Source organism: Coregonus clupeaformis, chromosome 17 (assembly GCF_020615455.1).
Source record: "Coregonus clupeaformis isolate EN_2021a chromosome 17, ASM2061545v1, whole genome shotgun sequence".
NCBI classification, from domain to species: Eukaryota; Metazoa; Chordata; class Actinopteri; order Salmoniformes; family Salmonidae; genus Coregonus; species Coregonus clupeaformis.
The window spans coordinates 21,523,945-21,542,374 of record NC_059208.1 but is presented as its reverse complement, the minus strand read 5'-3'; the positions used below and the strand labels follow the sequence as shown (position 1 = coordinate 21,542,374).

The window sequence follows — 18,430 nt, the reverse complement described above, 5'->3', positions numbered from 1 at the left end:
AAATCCCATTGTATGATTTTTAAGTAATTAATTTGCATTATATTGCATGACATAAGTATTTGATCACCTACCAACCAGTAAGAATTCCGGCTCTCACAGACATGTTAGTTTTTCTTTAAGAAGCCCGTCTGTTCTCCACTCATTACCTGTATTAACTGCACCTGTTTGAACTCGTTACCTGTATAAAAGACACCTGTCCACACACTCAATCAAACAGACTCCAACCTCTCCACAATGGCCAAGACCAGAGAGCTGTGTAAGGACATCAGGGATAAAATTGTAGACCTGCACAAGGCTGGGATGGGCTACAGGACAATAGGCAAGCAGCTTGGTGAGAAGGCAACAACTGTTGGCACAATTATTAGAAAATAGAAGAAGTTCAAGATGACGGTCAATCACCCTCGGTCTGGGGCTCCATGCAAGATCTCACCTCATGGGGCATCAATGATCATGAGGAAGGTGAAGGATCAGCCCAGAACTACACGGCAGGACCTGGTCAATGACCTGAAGAGAGCTGGGACCACAGTCTCAAAGAAAACCATTAGTAACACACCATGCCGCCATGGACTAAAATCCTGCAGCGCACGCAAGGTCCCCCTGCTCAAGCCAGCGCATGTCCAGGCCCGTCTGAAGTTTGCCAATGACCATCTGGATGATCCAGAGGAGGAATGGGAGAAGGTCATGTGGTCTGATGAGACAAAAATAGAGCTTTTTGGTCCAAACTCCACTCGCCGTGTTTGGAGGAAAAAGAAGGATGAGTACAACCCCAAGAACACCATCCCAACCGTGAAGCATGGAGGTGGAAACATCATTCTTTGGGGATGCTTTTCTGCAAAGGGGACAGGACGACTGCACCGTATTGAGGGGAGGATGGATGGGGCCATGTATCGCGAGATCTTGGCCAACAACCTCCTTCCCTCAGTAAGAGCATTGAAGATGGGTCGTGGCTGGGTCTTCCAGCATGACATCGACCCGAAACACACAGCCAGGGCAACTTAGGAGTTGCTCCGTAAGAAGCATCTCAAGGTCCTGGAGTGCCCTAGCCAGTCTCCAGACCTGAACCCAATAGAAAATCTTTGGAGGGAGCTGAAAGTCCGTATTGCCCAGCGACAGCCCCGAAACCTGAAGGATCTGGAGAAGGTCTGTATGGAGGAGTGGGCCAAAATCCCTGCTGCAGTGTGTGCAAACCTGGTCAAGACCTACAGGAAACGTATGATCTCTGTAATTGCAAACAAAGGTTTCTGTACCAAATATTAAGTTCTGCTTTTCTGATGTATCAAATACTTATGTCATGCAATAAAATGCAAATTAATTACTTAAAAATCATACAGTGTGATTTTCTGGATTTTTGTTTTAGATTCCATCTCTCACAGTTGAAGTGTACCTATGATAAAAATTACAGACCTCTACATGCTTTGTAAGTAGGAAAACCTGCAAAATCGGCAGTGTATCAAATACTTGTTCTCCCCACTGTATGTGAGACAAAGTGACATTCTCTGTTGGCTCTGCATTTGTTCCTACTGTGAACCTAGATAGACTAATTGTTAAGTCAATAGAAACTGACAGTGTTCTTACAGAAAATGTTGTGCTGCACAGAACAGTTGTAGTATGCTCACAAGATCACAAAACCCATTTTATTATGTTCCATAAAATCTATGGCACAACTAAAAGAAATACAGATATCTACATTTCTACCAATACTTTACTACAAACAGAGACATACACACAGGTTAAATAAACCATGTAAACACATCTAAAAGACAAACCTCCCAGTTCTTGGAACTTCCTATTAAAACAACATAAAAGAGAACTCATTAAAAATAAACAATGTAATTACTATGAAAGGCTGCCCTAGAACTGACAGTCAATGATGTTCTTAAAAGATAAAGAAAAATGCTAATCCCACTTTCACATCCTGACAGATGTTTCCCTGGTGAAACTACATTCCAGTGATGCTTGCTGTTTGCTGTGACTGTAAAACCAGTCTGAAACCACTAGTGATTCTTCAACTTCCCTCTTCACTTAGAGGCCCTCTCGGTAACCCAGTCAATGACCTGCAAGATAATAAATAAAAACATATGGGTCTGTTTAAAAGCTGGAAGCCATACAATTTCCTAACTCTTCATGAACAATTTCTACCTGAATACCCCTTGACTTCTGAAGAACATGATTGAAAGCATGCCTTGGTAAGGGGAGGGTAAAATATGTAATAAACGGTTGACAGGTTACCTGCTTGGCATTGCTGCTGGCTGCTTTCTTCATTTCCTCATGAAGACCCCTGGACGTTTTCAGATCCTTTTGGAGAAAAGGAATACATTGTGACACGCGTGTCTCTGTAACTGACATGCTCTGAGAGTAGGTTGGTTATACACTGCTCAAAAAAATAAAGTGAACACTAAAATAACACATCCTAGATCTGAATGAATGAAATAATCTTATTAAATAGTTTTTTCTTTACACAGTTGAATGTGCTGACAACAAAATCACACAAAAATTATCAATGGAAATCAAATTTATCAACCCATGGAGGTCTGGATTTGGAGTCACCCTCAAAATTAAAGTGGAAAACCACACTACAGGCTAATCCAACTTTGATGTAATGTCCTTAAAACAAGTCAAAATGAGGCTCAGTAGTGTGTGTGGCCTCCACGTGCCTGTATGACCTCCCTACAACGCCTGGGCATGCTCCTGATGAGGTGGCGGATGGTCTCCTGAGGGATCTCCTCCTAGACCTGGACCAAAGCATCCGCCAACTCCTGGACAGTCTGTGGTGCAACGTGGCGTTGGTGGATGGAGCAAGACATGATGTCCCAGATGTGTTCAATTGGATTCAGGTCTGGGGAACGGCGGTCCATAGCATCAATGCCTTCCTCTTGCAGGAACTGCTGACACACTCCAGCCACATGAGGTCTAGCATTGTCTTGCATTAGGAGGAACCCAGGGCCAACCGCACCAGCATATGGTCTCACAAGTGGTCTGAGGATCTCATCTCGGTACCTAATGGCAGTCAGGCTACCTCTGGCGAGCACATGGAGGGCTGTGCGGCCCCCCAAAGAAATGCCACCCCACACCATGACTGACCCACCGCCAAACCGGTCATGCTGGAGGATGTTGCAGGCAGCAGAACGTTCTCCACGGCGTCTCCAGACTCTGTCACATGTGCTCAGTGTGAACCTGCTTTCATCTGTGAAGAGCACAGGGCACCAGTGGCGAATTTGCCAATCTTGGTGTTCTCTGGCAAATGCCAAACGTCCTGCACGGTGTTGGGCTGTAAGCACAACCCCCACCTGTGGACGTCGGGCCCTCATACCACCCTCATGGAGTCTGTTTCTGACCGTTTGAGCAGACACATGCACATTTGTGGCCTGCTGGAGGTCATTTTGCAGGGCTCTGGCAGTGCTCCTCCTGCTCCTCCTTGCACAAAGGTGGAGGTAGCAGTCCTGCTGCTGGGTTGTTGCCCTCCTACGGCCTCCTCCACGTCTCCTGATGTACTGGCCTGTCTCCTGGTAGCGCCTCCATGCTCTGGACACTACGCTGACAGACACAGCAAACCTTCTTGCCACAGCTCGCATTGATGTGCCTTCCTGGATGAGCTGCACTACCTGAGCCACTTGTGTGGGTTGTAGACTCCGTCTCATGCTACCACTAGAGTGAAAGCACCGCCAGCATTCAAAAGTGACCAAAACATCAGCCAGGAAGCATAGGAACTGAGAAGTGGTCTGTGGTCACCACCTGCAAAACCAGTCCTTTATTGGGGGTGTCTTGCTAATTGCCTATAATTTCCACCTGTTGTCTATTCCATTTGCACAACAGCATGTGCAATGTATTGTCAATCAGTGTTGCTTCCTAAGTGGACAGTTTATTTCACAGAAGTGTGATTGACTTGGAGTTACATTGTGTTGTTTAAGTGTTCCCTTTATTTTTTTGAGCAGTGTACATCTCTCAGTGAGGTTATTATGTACTTCAAGTCAAGTGTGCTCATCTTTCTCTATAGTCTCTGGGGTGATGACGTTACAGTCAGCTGCTATAGGCAGGACAGACAGCCAGCTTATCTCTCTATAGTCTCTGGGGTGACAGTAGTCCCACAACATTAACATACTGCAGTTGTCGGTTGCAAAATGTTGAATGTGCCTCCTATGCACATAGTTGAACAGGGCAAATTATATGAATGTAGAACCACCATTAAAATTAAAAGTTTAGGACAAGGCAATACAAAACAATCCTATCTATCTAACACAGTCTTAGTTGTCATTCTATCATTGAAAACTTTTTCAAAGAGGGGCCAAGGGACTTGAAGTTTTCACGTTAACTCACTGTTGGTGCTAAATGTCAAATTCAAAGAAAGGGAACAGGAGACAAACCTTCAGATAGAATTTTGAGATTTCAAACAGTCTTTGACTGCAGGCGGCAAGGCACTTATGTTCTCTGGTGATCCCATGATGCTTCAGCGTCTTCGCCACAACCTCTTTCAGCATCTAGAACAGAAATGACAGAAAACACTCTGCGTGTGTGTGTGTATCAATGGGAATCACTGACATTTCTCTAAATCAGGGACGGGCAACTTTGATGGGGGTGGGGGCCACAAAAAATCTGAACTTATCACGGGGGGCCGCAGTGGCTCGCGGGTCTGTGTACCCACATCCATATCCATACCCCCACCTTGAAGCAAAACGATTTAGCAACCCCCCCGACAGCAGACAGAAAATGAAGTTTAATTTCCTGCAAATATACAAATTTTTCCATGGGGCGGAGAGAAATGTTTGCAGTTTTTAATATGATATTAGAGTGAGAGTGACTAACAAAATCAATGGGGGCCCCCCGGTCGGTAAGTCGACCGTGTTTACTAGAAGTTTAGATAGCTGGCTGCTAGACTAACTTACCAATCTCAAACATGTTATCTGACATGAGCTAATTGAGTGACATAACAAGAGAAAAACCAATGATGCACAACCACATTTTGAAATTACTATTCTAACTCGGATCATTAAGTTGTGACCCCGACTGAGTTTATTTTGTCTTTGAAAATGTATCCGCGGGCCTAGAAAAGGGGGGACGCCAGTCGCCCATCCCTGCTCTAAATTAACCTGTATTTTTCTCAATGGGGTCACGTCGTTCTTCTTGTGGTTGATAAACTCGGGTTTGCATAGTAATCAGAACAGCTCAAGGTCTTGTTCCTTGAAACTGAAACTCTTATCTCACGGAGCTTAACATTGTGGAGAATGGTAGGACAGAAAGGAATGTACAGTTGTCGTTAAAGATCTGGTGCAGCGTCATCATGTCGTAGTTACCTAGTGGGGGGCTATGATATGGCAATTTAGCACAGCATAACCTAATGGAAGACTATAAATGTAGATGTGTGTCTGTCTATAGAGATAAATACTCTGTGTCTATCTATGTGAATATCTACATGCTGTACAACACAGAAATATTTCCCCAACAGATACAATAAGCCATCATCAGCCAGTATGGCCTCTTACCCGGACATGTTTCTGGGAGCGAGACTCCTTGTTGGCCTTGTCCTCTGCCTGTCCCTGCCCGTGTCCCTGGGCCTGGGGGGCTCTGTGGCTCTGTGGGGGGTCAGGGTGGTGCTTCTCGGGCCCCTGGGGGCCAAGGGGGGCCAGTCTCAGGGCTGAGACAGAGGAGGTGGACTGAGACCTGGTATTCTGCAGTCTCAAGGCTCTCACAGCAGGGTGGGTATCAGTACCACTGCTACCAGAGCCCAGGGACTCACTGCTCTCTGACTTGGCCAGCCTGGACAATACAGACAGACAATAATTTTTTACAGAGTGGTGTCACTATCTCTGCCAGAAAGACTACTGTGAATCTACTCCTAATGACCTCAGCTGTCACCATAATCAATTAAGGTTCAATTCCATGGCAACAGACAACATATTTATTCTCTATGTAATTATACAGTAGCCAACTCCTAAAAAATATGAATCTAGAAAGTAATTTAGAGAGGCATCATCCTGTTGCTTTCTGACATTATATTACATCATTAAGGCTATGAGGCTATATCATTTGATATTCATTATGGAAACATCATTTCTATCTGCTGGTCACATCACCTGAGTAATGAAACCATCAATATTTCTATCTGCTGGTCACATCACCTAAGTAATAAAACCATCATTTCTATCTGCTGGTCACATCACCTGAGTAATAAAACCATCATTTCTATCTGCTGGTCACATCACCTGAGTAATAAATCCATCATTTCTATCTGCTGGTCACATCACCTGAGTAATAAATCCATCATTTCTATCTGCTGGTCACATCACCTGAGTAATAAATCCATCATTTCTATCTGCTGGTCACATCACCTGAGTAATAAATCCATCATTTCTATCTGCTGGTCACATCACCTGAGTAATAAATCCATCATTTCTATCTGCTGGTCACATCACCTGAGTAATAAATCCATCATTTCTATCTGCTGGTCACATCACCTGAGTAATAAATCCATCATTTCTATCTGCTGGTCACATCACCTGAGTAATAAATCCATCATTTCTATCTGCTGGTCACATCACCTGAGTAATAAATCCATCATTTCTATCTGCTGGTCACATCACCTGAGTAATAAATCCATCATTTCTATCTGCTGGTCACATCACCTGAGTAATAAATCCATCATTTCTATCTGCTGGTCACATCACCTGAGTAATAAATCCATCATTTCTATCTGCTGGTCACATCACCTGAGTAATAAAACCATCAATATTTCTATCTGCTAGTCACATCACCTGAGTAATAAAACCATCATTTCTATCTGCTGGTCACGTCGCCATGGCAATAAAAACCATCCTCAGCAGACCAATATCTCATTTCACAGTAACTAATGGGTGTCACATAAAACAACTACATATAAAGGGTATCAATGTGTGAATAATACCATTCAGTTCCACTTTGAAAGACAATATGCTGACCACGGACTATACGGCTTCTGCCTCCCAAATGGCAGGCACCCTATTCCCAATTTAGTGCACTACTTCTACCCTGTAGGCCCTGTTCAAAAGTAGTGCACTATATAGGGAATAGGGTGCCATTTGGGATTAACCCTGTATCTATATGCATTAAGAGTCAGCAATGGAATGTGCTGCAGAGTCACAGTAAACTATTAACAGTCCGTAAAGAAGAATAACTGCAGATGGGAACAATCTTTCCCCCTCCTCTCTCCCTGTGTGTGTGTGTGTTTGTTTGTTTGAAGTTTTCAAGGTGAAAAGTGATCTGTACTCTTCAGACAGAGTGAATACCTCAGAACTGGAACAGCATTTTCTACTACTATCATATAACTCACCAACACTGTCCACTTTAGGCGAACCCATTTCAGCTGAACCCTCTTGATGTTAACTATTGATGTTCTAAAATGCTGAGGAGGAGCTACATAAATAATCCTGATCTCCCTTCCTCAGATCTGACAGCCACTCTCTAGGGACTAGTTGTCTTGTTAAGATGTCAGTATGACTGAACTATAGATGAACATGACTGAATGACTGGCGATAACACAGGGGACATGTTAACAACAACCAAGATAAAACACTGATGACCTAGAAAGAAAAATAAGAGAAATCCTGTTGTTTCTGATCAAAGGGAACAGAGAAATCCTGTTGTTTCTGATCAAAGGGAACAGAGAAATCCTGTTGTTTCTGATCAAAGGGAACAGAGAAATCCAGTTGTTTCTGATCAAAGGGAACAGAGAAATCCTGTAGTTTCTGATCAAAAGGGAACAGAGAAATCCTGTTGTTTCTGATCAAAGGGAACAGAGAAATCCTGTTGTTTCTGATCAAAGGGAACGGATAAATCCTGTTGTTTCTGATCAAAGGGAACAGAGAAATCCTGTAGTTTCTGATCAAAAGGGAACAGAGAAATCCTGTTGTTTCTGATCAAAGGGAACAGAGAAATCCTGTTGTTTCTGATCAAAGGGAACGGATAAATCCTGTTGTTTCTGATCAAAGGGAACAGAGAAATCCTGTAGTTTCTGATCAAAGGGAACAGAGAAATCCTGTTGTTTCTGATCAAAGGGAACAGATAAATCCTGTTGTTTCTGATCAAATGGAACAGATCAATCCTGTTGTTTCTGATTAAAGGGAACAGATAAATCCTGTTGTTTCTGATCAAAGGGAACAGATAAATCCTGTTGTTTCTGATCAAAGGGAACATATCAATCATTTTGTTTCTGATCAAAGGGAACAGAGAAATCCAGTTGTTTCTGATCAAAGCGAACTGAGAAATCCAGTTGTTTCTGATCAAAGGGAACAGATAAATCATGTTGTTTCTGATCAAAGGGAACAGAGAAATCCAGTTGTTTCTGATCAAAGGGAACAGATAATTCCTGTTGTTTCTGATCAAAGGGAACAGATAAATCCTGTTGTTTCTGATCAAAGGGAACAGAGGAATCCTGTTGTTTCTGATCAAAGGGAACTGATAAATCCTGTTGTTTCTGATCAAAGGGAGCGGAGAAATCCGTGTTGTTTCTGATCAAAGGGAACAGATAAATCCTGCTGTTTCTGATCAAAGGGAACAGATAAATCCTGCTGTTTCTGATCAAAGGGAACAGATAAATCCTGTTGTTTCTGATCAAAAGGGAACAGAGAATTCCTTTTGTTTCTGATCAAAGGGAACAGAGAAATCCAATTGTTTCTGATCAAAGGGAGCGGATAAATCCTGTTGTTTCTGATCAAAGGGAGCGGATAAATCCTGTTGTTTCTGATCAAAGGGAACAGAGAAATCCTGTTGTTTCTGATCAAAAGGGAACAGAGAATTCCTTTTGTTTCTGATCAAAGGGAACAGAGAAATCCAGTTGTTTCTGATCAAAGGGAGTGGATAAATCCTGTTGTTTCTGATCAAAGGGAGCGTATAAATCCTGTTGTTTCTGATCAAAGGGAACATAGAAATCCTGTTGTTTCTGATCAAAGGGAACAGAGAAACTTGGTTGTTTCTGATCAAAGGGAACAGATACATCCTGTTGTTTCTGATCAAAGGGAACAGAGAAATCCTGTTGTTTCTGATCAAAGGGAACAGAGAAATCCTGTAGTTTCTGATCAAAGGGAAAAGAGAAATCCTGTTGTTTCTGTTCAAAGGGAACAGAGAAATCCAGTTGTTTCTGATCAAAGGGAGCGGATAAATCCTGTTGTTTCTGATCAAAGGGAGCGGATAAATCCTGTTGTTTCTGATCACAGGGAGCAGAGAAATCCAGGTTGTTTCTGATCAAAGCGAACAGAGAAATCCAGTTGTTTCTGATCAAAGGGAACAGATAAATCCTTTTGTTTCTGATCAAAGGGAACAGAGAAATCCTGTTGTTTCTGATCAAAGGGAACATAGAAACTTGGTTGTTTCTGATCAAAGGGAACAGAGAAATCCTGTTGTTTCTGATCAAAGGGAACGGATACATCCTGTTGTTTCTGATCAAAGGGAACAGATACATCCTGTTGTTTCTGATCAAAGGGAACAGATCATTCCTTTTGTTTCTGATCAAAGGGAACAGATAAGAGAAAGGAGCAGCTACAGAGGGAAGTGACTGACAGACTCTATTATCGCTAGTGAACAGACTGGAGTCCAGTCAAACCACATGTAAACCAAATACTTTTATAACTAAACCAAGATAGACCACAGCCCGTCGTTTCAAATGGGAACAAATTAGTCATAGTGGGCAGAACAAGCAAGGAGGTGGGCAGAGCCAAGCACGAGCTAGCGAAATTCTATTGCCTCGTTTCTAGCACACATTTACATATTTCCATTAGGGAACGCCTACTTTGTGAAGTGCGCGTGTGCAATAACTCAATTCGCCTTTGCACTCTTTCTAAACAACACAATTAAAAAAAAAACTTTGGCAAAGGGTAAAGTCTACAAAACTTAGTCCACTCTGTTCGTTACAGATTCTAGTTTTGGGAACAGAAAACTGTATTTAGATTAAATGTTTCATCGATGATAAAATGTACAGAATGTCGGCTGAAATCCATCTCGTCCCCATCTTCTCCCACTGCCGGCCACTGGGCTTCCTCTCGCTACCATATTTGATAGTAAGTGGAAAAGCCAAGCAGATGCTTCACATTATTACATCCGGTGAAATATCTGTCTCATTGTTCTATCTGTGTGTAAACTCTGGGATTTGATGAACAAATATACTGAGCCTGCAAACATCCCAAGGTGAAATGTAACATGAGTAGAGATAGTGGGTGGCCAATTCAACCTAGTAGTAGAAGACTATCACACTGTAATCTATTCCCCTATGAAGTTTATTGTTACAACGTTTCAAGCCTAGTTCCACCTTTGGTAACCTAAGGCTGGAAACATTGTTTCAATAACAAAAATGGGAGCTTAAAACAGTGTGCAAAAATCTTCTGTTGAATATATTGGTTGACCTCTAGCACCTGCTCTAAACCACAGGTTGTATGTACGTAACCTTTGCCTATATAGAACACGATGCTCCTAATATGCCATTTAGCGGATGCTTTTATCCAAAGTGACTCACAGTCATGCGTGCATGCATTTTTTATGTATAGGTGGCCCTGGGAATCAAACCCACTATCCTGGCGTTGCAAGAGCCATGCTCTACCAACTGAGCTACAGAGTATCATACAAACCTCACTAACCTCTTATTGGGGTGGATGGCGTCTGTATCCCTTGATCGTCTCTTGATCCTGGGCAGGTCAGAGTTAAGGAGGGCCTCTCCGTCCGGGACACTTCCTGGTTCAGACAGCACGGCCGGCGAGGGGGCAGGGCTTAAGGCAAAGGGGACGGGACAAGGCTCCTTGGAGCAGGTTGTCTGGGTCTCGTAGCGAATCAGACGAGACTGCAGCCGGACGAAGCCCTGGTCCCGGTCCAAGGCCTTGTGGCCCTGCTCGTCCAGACAGAACCTGGGTAGGGCCAAGAGATTAGTGATTCAAAACAAAGACAAGTCTGGACGATAGATAGCCAATAAAGTAGTAGTTAATAATAGATAAAAACTGAAAGATCAGGACTAAATTAGCATCAGAACAAGACGGGTCTCTCTCATGAGTCGGCAGAACTTGACAAGGGAGAAGAAGAGCTGATAGTGAGCCAGGACACAGAGACAGAGGGGTCTTATAGTGAGCTAGGACACAGAGACAGAGGGGTCTTATAGTGAGCCAGGACACAGAGACAGAGGGGTCTTATAGTGAGCCAGGACACAGAGACAGAGGGGTCTTATAGTGAGCCAGGACACAGAGACAGAGGGGTCTTATAGTGAGCTAGGACACAGAGACAGAGGGGTCTTATAGTGAGCCAGGACACAGAGACAGAGGGGTCTTATAGTGAGCCAGGACACAGAGACAGAGGGGTCTTATAGTGAGCCAGGACACAGAGACAGAGGGGTCTTATAGTGAGCCAGGACACAGAGACAGAGGGGTCTTATAGTGAGCCAGGACACAGAGACAGAGGGGTCTTATAGTGAGCCAGGACACAGAGACAGAGGGGTCTGATAGTGAGCCAGGACACAGAGACAGAGGGGTCTGATAGTGAGCCAGGACACAGAGACAGAGGGGTCTGATAGTGAGCCAGGACACAGAGACAGAAGGGTCTGACAGTGAGCCAGGACACAGAGGGGTCTGATAGTGAGCCAGGACACAGAGACAGAGGGGTCTTATAGTGAGCCAGGACACAGAGACAGAGGGGTCTGACAGTGAGCCTCCTGTTAACACTAGCCGTGGATGTGGTGTGTCCAAAGCCACATTCCTGCTTCATGTGTTGGTGCAGCTATTAGCATATACCGTAAATACCATAGAATATATAGACTAACAAAATAAGGATCTAATTCAAACTATACAGGAGCTTCTCATCTAAACCATATTGAACATAGTGTTGCCCACTTGACTAATGCAATGATTCACAAATGTGTGGATATTTTAAAAGCCTTTAATTTTCAATTTGTCTAACAGAGCACAAACGCTGTACAGGTATTAAGGTAATTCTTGCAGGGACATGTGGTGTGGGAGAACCGTTGTCTGTACACTGTACCACTCAGAGGGGGTATGTGGTGTAGATGTCAACCTCAGGAGGTAATGTGGGAGACATCTCAAAGAGAGAGTTGAATCTAGATCAGTCTCTTTACACTACACAAGTACATGTCCTGGAGCTAGTTGTGTCGTCAGGCCCTCAGGTGATTAGAGATACTGTAAGTACTCTACCCTAAGAGACAAATAGGTTTATGTGTAGATGAACCTTTATTCCATGGTAGTGGTAGGGTTACTGTATGTATAAAGACACCTACTCTATTCCATGGTAGTGGGAGCTGGCTGCCTGGTTGAAGGGGAGCTGGGTCACTTTCCTGGGGGTCAGGTCTGGAGACATGTGGAATGTATTTCCCCTGGAGACACACACAGACACACACTGTTGTACAGGAGCTGTGAACATTTTCTAATTAAATCCAAGACTGCAGCAAAGAACACGCAGTCCTGCAGCTATCTGAAGTTAAACTAAAACCCTCCTGTCCTCTGCACCCAAACTGATTAAGTCTGACAGCTTGAATGTCTAGAATGCCTCTTAATTGAGTTTATTTTAATGAACATTAATTACTACAAAAACGTATTCTTCTCTGCCTTCTGTAAAAACACTGTCCAATAAAAGCTCTTTGAATCAGAGGAATTAAATTAGCTGAAACACTTTGATTCTAATGCATCTCAGAAGTAGACAACCACATAAAATCCATGTCGCTACATGGTGGCTGAGCATTTGAAACATCCTAACTGAATAGTTGTCTGCTGAATGGAGTTGTTTCTCCTCTAGGGAAGATAATATTATAAACATATTATTCAATGTTTGAAAGCACCAACAAGCATGTTGACAGCATTTTTTTGGGGGGCATTTCAGATTCAGACGGTGACAAAACTGATTTCCCTAGAGTCACACTGAAGTGCCGGGACACATTTCTACATCCATATTAGAAGCCTGAAACCTAATTTCATACACTTTAGTCAGACAGATTGTCCCCTTGCTGAGTTACCCTCAGTAGCTCGGTTTCCATCCAACTGGCGACAGATTTTCATGCAAATATTCTAAAATCTGCATAAAGAAAATATGCGCATTTTCCCACCAGTGGCGTGTTTCCACCAAACTGACTTGTTGCGGATAAAAATCAGTGCGTGACGACGTAATGCACGCAAAATGTACTTACGTTTTCCTGTACCGAATAAAAATCTAAAGTTCAATGTGTTTCCATCGCATTTTCAACTCTACCGATAATTTTGTCACAAAAACTGTTGCCTTAAACAGCAAATGTGCCTACTCTGGTCTTGGCATGTGCGCTCTAGCCAACGGATCGCAGATACAATGCGGGTAGGCTAGTCTACATGAAGAGATTATTATGGATATTTATTTGTCAATCGGCAGTCAAGCATCGATCATCATGTCACCAGAATCAGACCCTCGATATTTACTGGGAAGGAGTAAAGCTCATCACCAAAGATTTTTAAAACTAACCCAAGATAGACCACAGCCTGTCGTTTCCAATGGGAGCAAATTAAATCAGTGGACAGAACAAGCAAGGAGATGGGCAGAGCCAAGCATGCGCTAGCAAGATCCCATTGGTGCTTTCGAGCATGTATTTGCATATTTACGTTAGGGAAAGCCTACTCTGTGAAGTGCGCGTGTACAATAACTCAATTTGCCCTTGCACTCTTTCTAAGCAATGCCATATTTTGAAACTTTGGCAAAGGGCAAAGTCTACAAAACTTAGTCCACTCTGTCGTAACATATTCTAGTTTTGGGAACAGAAAACTGTATTGACATCAAATGTTTCATTGATGAGAAAATGTGCAGAATGTCGGCCAAAATCCATCTGGCTCCATCTTTCCCCACTGCCGGCCACTGGGCTTCCTCTCATCACCATATATGGTGGTGAGTGGAAATGCCAACTGGATGCTTTAGATTTATACATCTGGTGAAACATCTGGCTCATTGTTCTATCTACGTCATCACCGTGCACTTTCACCACCCTGTGAAGTTAATCATCATTTATTTCATCTGCAGCCTAATAAACTGCATGGTTTCCCAAGTGGGAGGACCAGACACCATATCAACGCGTGACTCCAAGTTTACTTCGATATGATGCATACTCTCACTACTGGTGTCCTCCTGGGCTCAGTTCTAGGCCCTCTTCTATCGATACACCAAGTCACTCGGCTCCGTCATATCCTCACATGGTCTCTCCTATCATTGCTATGCGGATGACACTCAACTGCCTTTCTCCTTCCCTCCTTCTGACACCCATCTCTGCGTGCCCGGCAGATATTTCAGCTTGGATGTCGGTCCACCACCTCAAGCTCAACCTCGACAAGACAGAGCTGCTCTTCCTCCGGTTAGTGTTAACTACTTTGGGGCACTCAGACACATATAATTGACCAGAGAGGCCATTGTACATAAAGTAGAACACATCTAAATACGTTATACAACTTTCTGTAGTAGTGACAGAATGAGTCAAACCACCATGCCTTTGAACAAATCCCTAAAGTATTGGAATTGAACAATCACACTTCTGTGAAATTAAACTGTCCACTTAGGAAGCAACACTGATTGACAATACATTTCACATGCTGTTGTGCAAATGGAATAGACAACAGGTGGAAATTATAGGCAATTAGCAAGACACCCCCAATAAAGGACTGGTTTTGCAGGTGGTGACCACAGACCACTTCTCAGTTCCTATGCTTCCTGGCTGATGTTTTGGTCACTTTTGAATGCTGGCGGTGCTTTCACTCTAGTGGTAACATGAGACGGAGTCTACAACCCACACAAGTGGCTCAGGTAGTGCAGCTCATCCAGGAAGGCACATCAATGCGAGCTGTGGCAAGAAGGTTTGCTGTGTCTGTCAGCGTAGTGTCCAGAGCATGGAGGCACTACCAGGAGACAGGCCAGTACATCAGGAGACGTGGAGGAGGCCGTAGGAGGGCAACAACCCAGCAGCAGGACTGCTACCTCCACCTTTGTGCAAGGAGGAGCAGGAGGAGCACTGCCAGAGCCCTGCAAAATGACCTCCAGCAGGCCACAAATGTGCATGTGTCTGCTCAAACGGTCAGAAACAGACTCCATGAGGGTGGTATGAGGGCCCGACGTCCACAGGTGGGGGTTGTGCTTACAGCCCAACACCGTGCAGGACGTTTGGCATTTGCCAGAGAACACCAAGATTGGCAAATTCGCCACTGGTGCCCTGTGCTCTTCACAGATTAAAGCAGGTTCACACTGAGCACATGTGACAGACGTGACAGAGTCTGGAGACGCCGTGGAGAACGTTCTGCTGCCTGCAACATCCTCCAGCATGACCGGTTTGGCGGTGGGTCAGTCATGGTGTGGGGTGGCATTTCTTTGGGGGGGCCGCACAGCCCTCCATGTGCTCGCCAGAGGTAGCCTGACTGCCATTAGGTACCGAGATGAGATCCTCAGACCACTTGTGAGACCATATGCTGGTGCGGTTGGCCCTGGGTTCCTCCTAATGCAAGACAATGCTAGACCTCATGTGGCTGGAGTGTGTCAGCAGTTCCTGCAAGAGGAAGGCATTGATGCTATGGACTGGCCCGCCCGTTCCCCAGACCTGAATCCAATTGAGCACATCTGGGACATCATGTCTCGCTCCATCCACCAATGCCACGTTGCATCACAGACTGTCCAGGAGTTGGCGGATGCTTTAGTCCAGGTCTGGGAGGAGATACCTCAGGAGACCATCCGCCACCTCATCAGGAGCATGCCCAGGCGTTGTAGGGAGGTCATACAGGCACGTGGAGGCCACACACTACTGAGCCTCATTTTGACTTGTTTTAAGGACATTACATCAAAGTTGGATCAGCCTGTAGTGTGGTTTTCCACTTTAATTTTGAGGTTGACTCCAAATCCAGACCTCCATGGGTTGATACATTTGATTTCCATTGATCATTTTTGTGTGATTTTGTTGTCAGCACATTCAACTATGTAAAGAAAAAAGTATTTAATAAGATTATTTCATTCATTCAGATCTAGGATGTGTTATTTTAGTGTTCCCTTTATTTTTTTGAGCAGTGTATATTACAGAGGAGCTTGTAGGAATATATAGTTACCCTAGTCTCGGGACTAATATAGTTACCCTAGTCTCTGGACTAATAGAGGCTGCAGATCTCCGGTGGGCAGGCCATCAGGTGTGAAGTGTCTGAGCAGCTCTTTGGCATCCAGCAAGGCTGGGGTGGTTCTCTGGCCCTGGACGTCCTTAGGCCCCAGCAGACAGTCAGACGAGCCGCCAGACATCAGACCAAACCTGGGAAGGGAGACAGGCAGGAGGAGACCACAGATGAGATGGTTAAATGAGTCACGTGTCAGGAACCAAAGATACTGTCGGCCTCTCTTTCTATTCCCATAAGCCACCTTGCTTGCTTATTATTGTTGGAAGAGAGGTGTTAAGTACCGATGTGAACACCATGATTCAAGTTTACCTCAGATTCTGACGAGTCCTCTGGAGGTTCTCATAGTTCTGCAGAACACTTCTCTCCGGCCAGTCAACATGTTGGGAGTGTTTAATGAACTCTACATTAGGATGGGAATAGAGTCATTTAAGTTTTTTCAGTTTATCAGTCAACGTTTCTAGTAGGAATCAGTTTCAGAGATAACACATACATATTACTGCGCTGTGTTAAGTGGAGTAACGAGGGAGTGGAACAACAGAATACCTGTAGTCTTCATAGTGTGGTTCTCCTCCTCTGCTCCACAGTGCTCAACTCTGGGCAGGCTGGAGTCTTTAGGCAGGCTGGAGGCTTTAGGCAGGGCAGAGTCATGCATCTTGAGGTACTGTTCTCTGGCCAGGCTGAGCAGGACCTTCAGGTCATTGACTGGTATTGAGGCTGGCTTGTCTGCCTCTTCTCTACGTCCTAGTCAAGATGAAATAATAATAGTCAGTAAGTAGCCTACTGTAAGTGCTCTACAGACTGACTAATACTGGAGGAACCACTTACCTGTCTGGCTGCTCTACAGACTGACTTTAATACTGGAGGAACCACTTACCTGTCTGGCTGCTCTACAGACTGACTAATACTGGAGGAACCACTTACCTGTCTGGCTGCTCTACAGACTGACTAATACTGGAGGAACCACTTACCTGTCTGGCTGCTCTACAGACTGACTAATACTGGAGGAACCACTTACCTGTCTGGCTGCTCTACAGACTGACTAATACTGGAGGAACCACTTACCTGTCTGGCTGCTCTACAGACTGACTAATACTGGAGGAACCACTTACCTGTCTGGCTGCTCTACAGACTGACTAATACTGGAGGAACCACTTACCTGTCTGGCTGCTCTACAGACTGACTAATACTGGAGGAACCACTTACCTGTCTGGCTGCTCTACAGACTGACTAATACTGGATTATCCACTTACCTGTCTGGCTGCTCTACAGACTGACTAATACTGGAGGAACCACTTACCTGTCTGGCTGCTCTACAGACTGACTTTAATACTGGAGGAACCACTTACCTGTCTGGCTGCTCTACAGACTGACTTTAATACTGGAGGATCCACTTACTTGGCTGGCTGCTAGACAGACTGACTTTAATACTGGAGGATCCACTTATCTGGCTGGCTGCTAGACAGACTGACTTGCTTTATTAAACTATGCTAGATATAAAATAGAATGTTCTCAATAACTTACCTGGTTAAATAAAATGCAATTATAAAAAAGTAATTTAGCTAGGCTCTATTTGGTGTCAATAAAGTTAACTGCAAATGGAAAGAGTGTGCTGAGGACAGACATTTTAATATATATTCTGCGTCAGATATGATATGAGGTATCTCTTGAAAAATCAAGTTTTATCTCAACAAGACTTACATGGGTAAATAAAATTAGATGTTTTACTTACTCAGACACTCCTTTAGGACCAGGGTCTGCACCTTGGCCAACTTCCTCTCTCTCTGTAGCAGTTGGTCTCCATGGAGACAGGGCAGGGAGCGCAGCCAGTCTGTAGTGGTGGAAACTGGGGGAGGCGACCAAGTGGACTGCTTTATCAATCAATTGGCTGAACCCTTCTCAATAACGTGAAAGAAAAGAGCAACCTGCACACTGCTCCCGCTAGCGTTACTTATTAGCCTCTTCACTTTACGGCCCGTTAGGAGACTCTCTCAGCCTTTAATCTGTTTCACAAAAGTTCTCAGAGGGCCGTATAAGAATGACAGAGCGCAAAACAGAGAGAGAGCAAGAAAGAGCGAGAGAGAAAGAGAGAGAAAGAAAGAGCGAGAGAGAGAAAGAGAGAGAGCGAGAAAGAGAGAAAGAGAGAGTGTGAGAGAGAAAGAGAGAGAAAGAGAGTGAGAGAGCGAGAAAGAGAGAAAGAGTGTGAGAGAGAAAGAGAGAGAGAGAGAGAAAGAGAGAGTGAGAGAGAAAGAGAGAGAGAAAGAGAGAGAGAGAGAAAAGGGGAGAACAGAACAGGGCCTTTTAGGAACCATTGCTTGTTCCTCCAT

General features: G+C 44.2%; 1 protein-coding gene across 1 annotated transcript in view; it reads right to left on the bottom strand.

Moving 5' to 3' along the window:
* Nucleotides 1–1,620: 1,620 nt before the first annotated feature.
* LOC121586076 (MDM2 binding protein) overlaps nucleotides 1,621–18,430 on the bottom strand; it is a 36,443-nt gene continuing 19,633 nt past the window's right edge. The window contains exons 13-22 of the mRNA XM_041902532.2: nucleotides 17,836–17,949; nucleotides 16,650–16,847; nucleotides 16,416–16,506; nucleotides 16,073–16,240; nucleotides 12,233–12,328; nucleotides 10,596–10,859; nucleotides 5,478–5,751; nucleotides 4,362–4,475; nucleotides 2,230–2,295; nucleotides 1,621–2,054 (exon numbers count right to left, since the gene is read on the bottom strand). Of these exons, the coding sequence (XP_041758466.2) occupies nucleotides 2,019–2,054; nucleotides 2,230–2,295; nucleotides 4,362–4,475; nucleotides 5,478–5,751; nucleotides 10,596–10,859; nucleotides 12,233–12,328; nucleotides 16,073–16,240; nucleotides 16,416–16,506; nucleotides 16,650–16,847; nucleotides 17,836–17,949 (1,421 nt within the window). The 3' untranslated portion in view covers nucleotides 1,621–2,018. The remainder of the gene's footprint in view (nucleotides 2,055–2,229; nucleotides 2,296–4,361; nucleotides 4,476–5,477; nucleotides 5,752–10,595; nucleotides 10,860–12,232; nucleotides 12,329–16,072; nucleotides 16,241–16,415; nucleotides 16,507–16,649; nucleotides 16,848–17,835; nucleotides 17,950–18,430) is intronic.